Source organism: Leucoraja erinacea, chromosome 2 (genome assembly GCF_028641065.1).
Source record: "Leucoraja erinacea ecotype New England chromosome 2, Leri_hhj_1, whole genome shotgun sequence".
Taxonomy (NCBI): Eukaryota; Metazoa; Chordata; class Chondrichthyes; order Rajiformes; family Rajidae; genus Leucoraja; species Leucoraja erinaceus.
Window position 1 is genome coordinate 29,532,533 of NC_073378.1, and position 12,513 is coordinate 29,545,045.

General features: G+C 48.0%; 1 protein-coding gene across 1 annotated transcript in view; it reads right to left on the reverse strand.

Moving 5' to 3' along the window:
• Positions 1–1,286: 1,286 nt before the first annotated feature.
• ranbp9 (RAN binding protein 9) overlaps positions 1,287–12,513 on the reverse strand; it is a 98,435-nt gene continuing 87,208 nt past the window's right edge. The window contains exons 11-14 of the mRNA XM_055654042.1: positions 12,379–12,497; positions 11,141–11,292; positions 9,272–9,383; positions 1,287–2,691 (exon numbers count right to left, since the gene is read on the reverse strand). Of these exons, the coding sequence (XP_055510017.1) occupies positions 2,561–2,691; positions 9,272–9,383; positions 11,141–11,292; positions 12,379–12,497 (514 nt within the window). The 3' untranslated portion in view covers positions 1,287–2,560. The remainder of the gene's footprint in view (positions 2,692–9,271; positions 9,384–11,140; positions 11,293–12,378; positions 12,498–12,513) is intronic.

The following is a 12,513-nucleotide window of genomic DNA, read 5'->3' on the forward strand; positions in this document are numbered from 1 at the left end:
TGGAGTAACTCAGCGGGTCAGGCAGCATCTGTGGAGAACATGGATAGGTAACGTTTCACAGAGTGCTGGAGTAACTCAGCGGGTCAGGCAGCATCTGTGGAGAACATGGATAGGTGACGTTTCACAGAGTGCTGGAGTAACTCAGCGGGTCAGGCAGCATCTCTGGGTGAACGGATAGGTGATGTCTCGGCTCAGGACCCTTCCGACCTTTCTCAAATATACTATGAAGATAGACACTAAATGCAGGAGTAACTCAGTGGGAGAGGCAGCGTCTCTGGATAGAAGGAATGGGTGACGTTTTGGGTCAGGACCCTTCTTCAGTCTCGAAACATCTTTTTTTTCCAGAGATGCTGCCTAACCCGCTGAGTTAGTCCTGCACTTCGTGTCTATCTTTGGTATAAACCAACATCTGCAGTACCCACATAAAGTGATTTTAACGGTTCAAGAATAATTATGCATTTTAAACATGTGCTGCCGAAACAACAGTTCAATAAACAGTGGCTTTAGTTTAGATTAGAGATACAGCGTAGAAACAGGCCTTTCGGCCCACCGAGTCCACACCAACCAGAGATCCATGCACACTAATGCTACCCTACACACACACACACACACACACACACAGGACAATTTACATTTATACCAAGCCAAATAACCTACAAACATGTACGTCTATGGAGCATGGGAGGAAAGCAGAGCACCCGGAGAAAACCCAGGCAGGACGGGGGGGGGAGGGGAGATAGACACAAAATGCTGGAGTAACTCAGCAGGTGAGGCTGCATCTCTGGAGAGAAGGAATGGGCGACGTTTCCTTCTCTCCAGAGATGCTGACGTTTCGGGTCGAGAAGAAGGGTCTCGATCCGAAACGTCGCCCATTCCTTCTCTCCAGAGATGCTGCCTGACCCGCTGAGTTACTCCAGCATTTTGTGCCTGCCTTCTTTTTAAACCAGCATCTGCAGTCCTTTCTTACAGAGGACACGGGATAATGTACAAACTCCGTACTGACAGGACTCGTAGTCAGGATCGCACCCGGGTCTCTGGTGCTGGAAGGCAGCAACTCTGCCACCATGCCGCCCGCCTCTGGTATGGTGAGTACACACTCAGCCACAACATGCTGGTGCCGACCTTTGAATGTAAACTTAACCACATTAAGGGGATAAATCGAGCAGAGAATGAAGCTCGTTGGAACATCTGCGAGAAGGTGCATCTCATCTTTGGTCTGCAGTTTGAAAAACTTTCCATTTGCATGCAAAGAATGCAAAGACCAGCAATGAACCACTCACTCCTCAGTAGATTTAAATCTTTAATAGCTGATTAATTATGGTTCATACATTTGTTTTATTGCAATAAAGTATTCACTCAAGCACTGCTTAAAAATGCAGAGTGTACAAAGTTTAAATTAAGACATTGCAGAATTTGACTAAGTATTTGGTTTTAATATAAATAAAGTCATTACCACACAATGTGTTGATAGGTACTTAACACTGTTAATTTACAATGGTTAAAATGATGGACATGGAATGGGTTTCTCTGCATTTTGAACGAAGATCTGGTGGGGTTTTTGGGGTTGGTGGGCTGGGCAGAGCGGGGGGGGGGGGGGGAATGAGGAAGAAAACGGGTGAAGACGGGGAAAAAAAGACAACCTGGAGGGTTAGAAACACAGAGGCAGCAGGTTGCCATCTCCCGCTCACTATCACTGACGTTGTCTCGCAGCTGAGGAATGGACTTTTACAATACTCTTGTGAGAAAGTGGACAAACTTCACACCCCCCCCCCCCCCCCCCTCCTCTCCATCCGTCCAATTGTACTTTAAAAAGATCCGTCAGATTACTCCAGCCTGTAATTTTTTTGATGTGAAATGCTTTTTATTTTTTAAATCCATTTTTGCATTTGACATGCTCAGTGTTGAAGATCCACTCACACAACAGCCACATTTTCACATTTTGGTTTATCACAAAAGTTACATCTTAATAAAGTACAAAAAAAATGTTTTTTTTTTTTTGGTTTTAACCTGTAACTAAATACTTTTATTCACACATTCTCACTTCAATTAAAGCACTTTTTTTGTTTGTTTTTTTTTTTAAACTGTATTTATAGCCAATCAGTTACCGTCCCAAATATTGATGCGTTAGTGACTTTGTCCTGTGTAGTTTTTTTCTCTCTCTTTCATCTGGAGCCTCGACGGGGAACAGTTAAGATGAAGATATGGGTGACTGACGTGTGTGAGGAGGGATTTAAATGGAAGCACAGTCATGTCCCACTGAAAACAGATATACAGACTACACTGTCACAAATAGTCCAGACATTGGTATAAAAAGAAATGCAAACACATGCCAACGAACTGTGCGTTTTGGTTAGAAAACAGCCGGCCCATGCTGTAAAGTAGGAAGCAGATGTGGAGTGACAATGTAGAATCTGTCCCCAAAAAAAAATCACTGGAAACGAAGTGTCATTTTTTTTCTCCCCCTCCCTCCCCCCCTCCATCAGTGGACGCGGCTCTGGGTAATAAGGTCACTAAATGTTAAGGCAGCTCTAGACTGAGACCGAGCTGTGCAAACACCTAGCTAGTGCAAATATTCTTCCGCCGTGGCAAACGCACAGGAACCGATGCCCAGACGGGCCATCAACTCTAGACACTTGGAAGCCTGGCCGATCGCCAGGGCCAGTGGCGGCTGCTTTGGCAGGTTGTGGGACTCTGCAATGTAAAAAACAACACAAAACACTAATTAGCTTCAACTTCCATGGAAACCAAGTGTATGAAATCATAATAATAATAATATTTATTTATATAGCACTTTTCAACAAAACCAGTATTTGAACCAAAGTGTTTTACAGAGATTGATTAAATTAATTGAACAGATCAAATGTCAATATATCCATACAAAACAAAAAAGAGAAAAAAGAAAAAAGACACAGAACAGTACACTATAGAAATCAACATGAAACGTCCCCCCACAGCAGAATTCACTGTGAGGGAAGGCACTAAAAATATCCAGTTCTCCCCCCTCATAGTCCACCCGAGGTCGGGGTCTATATGTGGCCTCCTCAGCCAACTCGATGTTCTCAGGCCCTCTGCCGCGAAGCTGGATCATTGGCGTCGGGTGAACATTCTTCAGCGGCCTGGACTGAAGCGGCCGCTTCCTCCCTGAAGACTGCAATGTCCAAAGTTCTCAGGCCGCGCTGGCCGGACCTCTGACACTGGCGAACTCGGACACCAGGCCCCGCGGTGTTGAAATCCAGTGCCGCCCGCCCGCGGCTGGACGCTCTGCAGCCGCAGCTCAGCGATGTTGCAGTCGGCGTTCCCAGTGCCCCGGAGCTTACCCGAAGGCGATCCGGTAAGGCATCGCCCGCTCTGTGTTGGTGTTGGTGTCCCAGCATCTGCACCGCCGGCGAAGCTGTAATCCCGGCAGGAAATCGTCGCTCCAGCGCTGCTCCAGCTCGATGGTAGGCCGCACAGAGAGGACGAAGAAGCGGTTCGGAAGAAAACCGCATCTCCGACCAGGTAGGACTGGGATTAAAACAGTTTCCCCCTTCCCCCCCCCCACCCACCACATAAAAGAAGACTTCCAATTAAAAGTTCCCACGGACAGGACTAAAAATAAAAATAAAAAAGGGAGAAAGGGCGGACTGCAGGAGGAGCAGCCATACACAACGGCGCATCACCCCCGCAGTCCGCCATCTTAGAGAAGGGAGATAAGGGGAGAAGGGGGATAGAGGGAGGTAGGGAGGGGAGAGGGGTTATGGAGGGTGGGAGGAAGTGACTGAGGGTATCCACGCGTGCAGATTTAAAAATAACTGAAAGTCGCCCCTTGCGTGGGCCCGGTATCTGCGTGTGTGGGATTTGAAATTACCACGGCGATGAGGCTGGGGCGAGGTCTGGGGGCGGTGGCGCTGCTGCACCTGGCCCACGGGAAGGGAGAGGAGCGGGACCCGGGGCAAGGACTAGGCTGCAGCCTCGGCCTCCCCCGGCTCCAGGCCGCTCAGCCTCCCCCCCCCCCGACCTCAAGTAGAACTTAATCCCCGACGTTGTGGAGAAAACAGGGCTGGCGGTGGTTTACATCGTGATCCCGGGGAGGTGAGGAGAGAGAGTGGGGGGGATTAAGAGGAGGAGGTAGGGAGGGAGAGGGAGGATACCATTGGACTAAAAATAAAAATAAAAAAGGGAGAAAGGACAAACTGCAGGAGGAGCAGCCATACACAACGGCGCATCACCCCCGCAGTCTGCCATCTTAAGTGAGGAATAATTGGTGCCTCTTGCCCAGAGTCAGGGAATCGAGGACCAGAGGACATTGGTTTAAGGTGAAGGGGGAAAGATCAGTTTGTGAAGGGAGAAGGCAGGAACGGGGTAATGATTGGGGATGATCAGCCATGGTCACATTGAATGGTGGTGCCGGCTCAAAGGGCCGAATGGCCTACTCCTGCACCTATTGTCTATATAGGAATGTGAGGGGTAACGTTTTCACACAGGGGGGGCGGGTGTATGGAACGAGCTGCCAGAGGAGGTAGTCGAGGCAGGGGCTATCCCAACGTTTAAGAAATAGTTAGACAGGTACATGGCTAGGACAGGTTTGGAGGGATATGGGCCAAGTCTGGGCAGGTGGGACTAGTGTAGTTGGGACACGTTGGCCAGTGTGGGCAAGTCGGACAGAAGGGCCTGTTTCCACACTGGATCACTCTATGACTCTAAGCATTATTTTGCAAACTATAAAGTCATGAAAGGCATGGATAAAGCGGATGTGGAGACAATGTTTCTACTAGTGGGAGAGTCTAGGACCATTAGTTCATATGTTCTAGGAGCAGAATGAGGCCATTCGGCCCATCAAGTCTACTCCGCCATTTAATCTTGGCTGATCTATCTTTCCCTCTCAACCCCATTCTCCTGCCTTCTCCCCGTAACCCCTGCCACCCGTACTAATCAAGAATAATACCTTAACCTCAATCAACCCTGGGATCATTCTTGTAAAGCAGCTCTGGACCCTCTCCAATGTCAGCCTTCCTCAAATACGGAGATCAAAACCGCTCTCTCAATAACCTGAGACCCCCGTATTAATCAAGAATCTATCAATCTCCCCCCATTTACTTCTCCTCCACAACCTTCTGTGGCCATAGCCTCAGACTAAAAGGCTGCACCTTTAGAAGATGAGGGATTTCTTTAGTCAGTGGGTGGTGAATCTGTGGAATTCATTGCCACAGACGGCCATGGGGGCTGTCATCAGGTATTTTTAAAGCACAGATTAACAAATTCTGGATAGATAAGGGAGTCCGGGGTCATGGGGAGAAGGCAGGAGAATGGGGTTGAGGGGGAAGGATGGATCAGCCATGATTGAATGGCGGAGTAGACTTGATGGGCCGAATGGCCTAATTCTCCTCTTAGAACTTATGAACATATTCGGTGAAACAGCAATTATAATGGTGTGTGCTGAGCTCTCAATTGCAAACAATCTCTAAATAGTCAGAGGGTGCCATCATTTTGAAAGCTAAAGGAACACAGTGTTCATTAAATTGAACATAGGCTCAGGCAGAACAGTTTATGAAAAACATGTACAATGCAGGTTAGGTAGCATCTCGGGAACAATGGATCCTGGACATATTTTCTAATTGTGTTTTGCACTGATATTTCGTCTTGATTTCTCCTCCGTCTTGTAGAATTATTATTTTTTTTAAATTATGTATAATGCGTGGAGAAAAGAGAATCTGTGATGTTTCGGGACGGGACCCGGGACGTGACATTTATCCTTTTGTCCAGAGATGCTGCCCCGAGTCACTCCAGCATTTTGCGTCTATCATCTTTGGAGTGTGGGAGTAAACTGGAGCGCCCGGAGAAAACCCACGCTGTCACGGGGCGAAACGTGCAAACACCGTACAGACAGCACCCGCAGCCAGGATGGAACCGGGGTCTCTGGAGCTGCGAGGTGGCAACTCTACCGCTGTGCCACCCAGTGTTTAGGAAACTTTTATCGGGGACATGAAAGCGCAGGGAATTGACAGGGTAAGGATTGCGTGCTGGAAGAGGCCATTAGTTTCACTTGCCGCCATGTCCGGCACGGACATTGTGGGCTGAAGGGCTTGTTCCTGCGCTGTTCTCAAATTAAACTGTTTGTTAGATTAAATCTTTGCTAAAACATGGAACCATGCAGCTCAGGGGGCACAGTGTCCGTGCCAGACATGAAGCCAGAGTCCACAAACATCAGCGAATGTTGTTTAATAAAGAACTGCAGATGCTGGAAAAATCGAAGGCAGACAAAATTGCTGGAGAAACTCAGCGGGTGAGGCGGCATCTATGGAGCGAAGGAATAAGGGGACGTTTCGGGTCGAGACCCGAAACGTCCCCTTATTCCTTCGCTCCATAGATGCTGCCTCACCCGCTGAGCTTCTCCAGCATTTTTATCTATTTAGAGCGAATGTTGTTGTTATTTTTGTTAAGGAGCTAAACGCTGCAGTGAGATGCTGCAGATGTTCCACCAGTCGGTGGTGGCCACTGCCATCTTCTTCGCTGCCGTGTGCCAGGGCAACAGGGCAAAGGCCGCGGACACCAACAGAATCAACAAGCTCATCAGGAAGTCCGTCTCCGTCCTGGGGGTGGAGTTGGAGTTGGATCCAAGGGAGGTGGTCTCGGACGGGAGGATGCTCCTCAAACTGTGGAGCATCTTGGACAACACAGCTCACCCCCTCCATGACACAATGAGGAGCACCTTCAGCAACAGACTGGTCCCACCAAGATGCAGTACAGAACCCCACAGGAGATCCTTCTTCCCTGTGGCTATCAAACTGTACAACTCCTTCCCCTTTCTGTCCTGGGGTAGACTGACTCCCCTCCCACCCCCCCCCCCCCCCCCCCCCCCCCCTATCTCCCACCCCCCTCCCCAATCTTTGCACATCCCCCATCCTTTCCATTCGTCACTTAAATGTTGTTCCATGTATCTTGTTGAGACTGTGTCCAGTCTCTTTCTCAGTAGTTCTCCCATCTCCTGAAGGGAACGCAGGTAGCTGCTTTGTATTTTTCCTCGCACCACCCTGGAGAACTTCTGTTCACCCTCAATGGCTGAATGTCCATCCATCGTCAGCTCCTCAAATTTCAGTGCAGTTAGTGCAGACTCTAATTCCTTAATATGGTAAACCACTTCGGACAAGAAATTCTGTAATCCAAGATGTTTTATGACTGTTGACAAATCAATTTCGCTCCTGGGATAAATAAAGTTCTATCGTATCGCAATGGGATCCAGAAGATGGTATTAAACTAACTACCTGCGTAACATGACAAGCGGGGAACACAGGAATAGACTTGAGATACAGCGTGGAAACAGACCCTTCAGGCCCACAGAGTCCAGGCCAACCAGCGATCACACCGTACACTAGCTCTATTCAGGGACAATTTACAGAAGCCAATTCATCTACAACCCTGCATGTCGTCTTTGGAGTGTAGGAGGAAACCGGAGCACCCGGAGAAAACCCACGCAGTTCATGGGGAGAACGTACACACTCCGTACAGACGGCACCCGTGGTCAGGATGGAACCCGGGTCCCTGGCGCTGTGAGGCAGCAACTCTACCGCTGCGCCACCGTGACGCCCACTTGATTTTGATCAAATGTTGAATAATTAATAAACAATTATGGTAAGGTTGCATATTGAGGTTTATCATTTTCTGTACTTTTCTGAAGTTGTTGAGATGTAAACCTCAAGCCAAGTGTTTCATTGTCATATGTAGAGGAAATGGAACAATTCTTAGCTTCAGCGGAACCTCTAACCAAAGATTGGCCTGTAGGATACATGTCAGTCTTTACTTAGTCCGCAGCGTCTAGCGATTACCCCGTACACAAGTTATAGGAGTAGAATTAGGCCATTAAGCCAGTCTACTCCACCATTCAATCATGGCTGATCTCAGCCTCCTAATCCCATTTTCCTGCCTTTTCCCCACAACTCTTGATACCCGTTCAAATCAAGAATTTGGCGATCTCTGCCTTAAAATTAGGCCATTTGGCCCATCAAGTATACTCCGTCATTCAATCATGGCTGATCTGTGTTTCCCTCATAACCCCATTCTCCTGCCTTGTCCCCATAACGCCTGACACCCGGGCCAATCAAGAATCTCCATCAATCTCCGCCTCCACAGCCTACTGTGGCAATGAATTCCACAGATTCACCACCCTCAGACTAACGAAGTTCCTCCTCACCTCCTTTCTAAAAGAGCGTCCTTTAATTCTGAGGCTGTGACCTCTGGTTCTAGACTCTCCCACCAGTGGAAACATCCTCTCCACATCCACTCTATGCAGGCCTTTCATTATTCTGTAAATTTCATTGAGGTCCCCCCCCCCTCAACCTTCTAAACTCCAGCGAGTACAGGCCCAGTGCTGTCAAACGCTCATCATATGTCAACCCACGCATTCCTGGGATCATTCTTGGAAACCTCCTCTGGACCCTCTCCAGAGCCGGCACATCCTTCCTCAGATAAGGGGCCCAAATTTGCTCACAGTTCTCCAAATGCGGCCTGACCAGCGCCTGATAGAGCCTCAGCATTACATCTTTCTTTTTGTATTCCAGTCCACTTGATATAAATGCAAGCAGTGAATTTGCCTTCCTTATGACCGATCCTTACTACCTTAGGTACCTAAGGTTCCTTACTGCCTTGCACAAACAGACGCATACTAGGGACAATTTTACAACATGCCAAAGCCAATTGACCTACGTTTAGAAAGGAAACAAGGAAGAATCTCTCTAATCGGAGGGCAGTGAATCTGTGGAATTCATTGCCACAGACGGCTGTGGAAGCCAAGTCATTAAGAATGGATAAAATGCTGGAGTGACTCTGCGGAACAGGCACCATCTCTGGAGAGAAGGAATGAGTGGCGTTTCGAATCAAGACCCTTCTTCAGATACTCCAGCATTTTGTGTCTATCTTCGGTGTAAACCAGCATCTGCAGTTCCTTGCAACAGCAAGTAATCGGGTATTTTTAAGGAGCAGAGGGACCGATTCGCGATTAGTACGGGTGTCAACGGTTATGGGGCGAAGGCAGGAGAATGGGGTTGAGGGGGAAAGATAGATGAGCCATGATTGTTGGTGTGGACATGATGGGGAAGGAAACCGGAGCACCCGGAGGAAACCCACGCGGTCACAGGGTACAACGTCCAAACTCCATGCAGACAGTAACTCTACCGCTGCGCCACTGTTAAAATAAAACACCAATCTCCCGTTGTATATAATGAACAGGTTAAACACACATTTTTAGGTGCATTAGTCATGATAAACAGCTGTTTGAAATTGACTGCCACATACTCACCTAATATAGCACTATTTAACGCCGAGCACACTGGTTCTCTCTGCACCACGTCGAGTTGATATCCTACTGGGCTGTTCCATGGATCGGAATAAGCGAGCAAACTAAACGCATCCTGAATGGGGCAAAGATGTAATCAGTGTGGGGCAGAAACAGTGGTCACTACAGCAACTCTACCTAGTCTGTCTGACACGCTGGGTATTTCCACCAGTTATTCCCACTGATGCTACCACAGACTCGTCAATGGGATATCAGAGAGTCACATAGAAACATAGAAACATAGAAATTAGGTGCAGGAGTAGGCCATTCGGCCCTTCGAGCCTGCACCGCCATTTAATATGATCATGGCTGATCATCCAACTCAGTATCCCGTACCTGCCTTTTCTCCATACCCTCTGATCCCCTTGGCCACAAGGGCCACATCTAACTCCCTCTTAAATATAGCCAATGAACTGGCCTCAACTACCCTCTGTGGCAGAGAGTTCCAGACATTGGTTGTACAAGGTTGTACAACACAGAAACGGGTCCCCTTTGGACTTCCTTGTCCACGTGACCTGGTCAACGTGCAGGGCTGGGAATTATCTGCCTACATTTGACCCACTAAACCTCGAAACCGTTCCAATCCATACACGTGTCCAAATGTCTTTAACTGCGCCCTCGTTAACGGGATTATCAGATGAAGCGTGGTAGAGCAGCGGAGTGGCACGGTGGCGCAGCGGTAGAGCTCCACGTTCAATCCTGACCTAGGCCGCCATCTGTGCGGAGTTTGCACGTCCTCCTTGCGACCAGCTTGGGTTTCCTCCGGGTGCTCTGGTTTCCACCTGCATCCCAAAGACGCGCAGGTTTGTATGTTAACTCGCCTTTGTAAAATTGTCCCCGAGTGTGCTTCGAAAGTGGATTCGAAACGGGGATTATGCAGAACTAATGTGAACGGATGATCGATGGTTGGTGTGGACTTGGCATTCGAAGGGCTTGGAAAAGGCAGGAGAATGGGGTTGAGAGGGAAACATAGATCAGCCATGATAGAAAATATGTGCAGGAGTAGGTCATTCGGCCCTTCGAGCCATTCAATATGATCATGGCTGATCATGCAAAATCAGTACCCCGTTCCTGCTTTTCCCCCACCCTTCAATTCGCCCTATATGAGCTAAATCTAACTCTCTCTTGAAACCATCCAGTGAATTGACCTCCACTGCCTTCTGTGGCAGAGAACCCCACAGATCCACAACTCTCTGGATGAAAAAACGTTTTTCCTCATCTCAGTCCTAAATGGCCTACCCCTTTAATCTTAATGGGCCGAATGGCCTAATTCTCATTCATTCCCCTCGGAGCTATCCAGGCCGTATCTCTGTACCAAACTAAAAACTAAACTTATGGAAGGACCTTTTTCAGAAGCCTGATAACAGAGGGGAAGAAGCTGTTTGTGAGTTTAGCCATGAGTTCCTAAAGTTGGGATCAAACAGACTGAAGGGCCGGCATCCCCAAACTTTGGGAATCAAGGAGACAGATTCAACAATGGAACATAGAAACATAGAAAATAGGTGCCAGCACCGCCATTCATTGTGATCATGGCTGATCGTCCCCAGTCAATAACCCGTGCCTGCCTTCTCCCCATATCCCTTGATTCCACTAGCCCCTAGAGCTCTATCTATCCCTCTCTTAAATCCATCCAGTGACTTGGCCTCCACTGCCCTCTGTGGCAGGGAATTCCACAAACTCACATCTCTCTGGGTGAAAACTCCCTGGGAAACCAAACAAACATTTTTTTTTTTTCTTAAGTTGATGATGAGCATGAATTAGATCTTCATCTTCATCATTTCCAGTAATCCTCGTGTCTCCACACCATACAGTAATTCCCACAACGTTAGGTACCTGCAGCATTTTTTTATTCAGGGTGTTCTTGCCACATTCTCTTCTCAGCTGCTCGCTGACAGTCTGCAGCTCCCGCCCAAAGTGAATCATGCGTTCGATCGCCGCCTGGCTGCCTCCACAAAGCTGGCGTCGCGACTGAGTCAGGTCTATCTCTGTAGAAAACCCACGGGGGAAAAACAGATCAGCAAGATCTTCAACTGTACGGCCGACGGCACATGTGACATCAAACCCAACTCAAGCCCAGCATTCCGTTAACACACGACAGTAGTTTGAAGTTCGCGGGCTTCATGTGGAGTCAGGGTGGAGTTACTGCCTGACAACGCCAGAGACCCGGCATCCATGGGCTAGGAGGGAGAGATAGATCAGCCGTGATTAAATGGCAGAGTAGATTAGATGGGCCGAATGGCCTAATTCTACTCCTATTCCTTATGACTTTATGATGGACATGACTTCAGAATTAAGGGACAGAAGTTTAGGGGTAATATGAGGGGGAACTTCTTTACTCAGAGAGTGGTAGCGGGGTGGAATGAGCTTCCAGTGGAAGTGGTGGAGGCAGGTTCGTTGGTATCATTTAAAAATAAATTGGATAGGCATATGGATGAGAAGGGAATGGAGGGTTATGGTATGAGTGCAGGCAGGTGGGACTAAGGGAAAAAAAAGTTGTTCGGCACGGACTTGTAGGGCCGAGATGGCCTGTTTCCGTGCTGTAATTGTTATATTGTTATATGGTTATATGGTTATATGATCCTGCCTATGGGTGCTGTCTGTCCGGAGTTTGCACGCTCTCCCTGTGATCTGCGTGCGTTTTCTCCGGTTTCCTCCCAAACCCCAGACGTACAGATTTGTAGGTCAATTGGCTTCAGTGAATTGTAAATGACCCCTAGTGTGTAGGGTGCGAAAGTGAGATAACATTGAACTTTGGAACAAGGTGATCGATGGTTGGTGTGGACTAGGTGGGCCACCCTGTACCTCTAAACTAATCTGTACTTAGTTGCCCTTGGGCTGGGTAGACACACAATGCTGGAGTAACTCAGCGGGACAGGCTGCATATCTCTGGAGAGAAGGAATGGGTGAAAATGGAAAAAAAGTGCAAATGGAAACAAAAAAACAAAACATGATGGATCTACAAAGATCAGTTTATCTTCAACGGATGAGAGGTTGAACAAGTTGACCTTTAAAGATCAGACAAGATTTAAATATCTCGGTGTCTTTACTGAATACAATGTTGACATTCATACCCATCTCTGCGTCATTTTCATCCATATCATGAACGCGTTTGCCGCTGCCGTTAAGGAAACCATTTGATGACGCATCCACACCATTGGTATAGTGCTCAGTCTCCATGTCCATGTCGTTACTGCAGAACAAGGGAC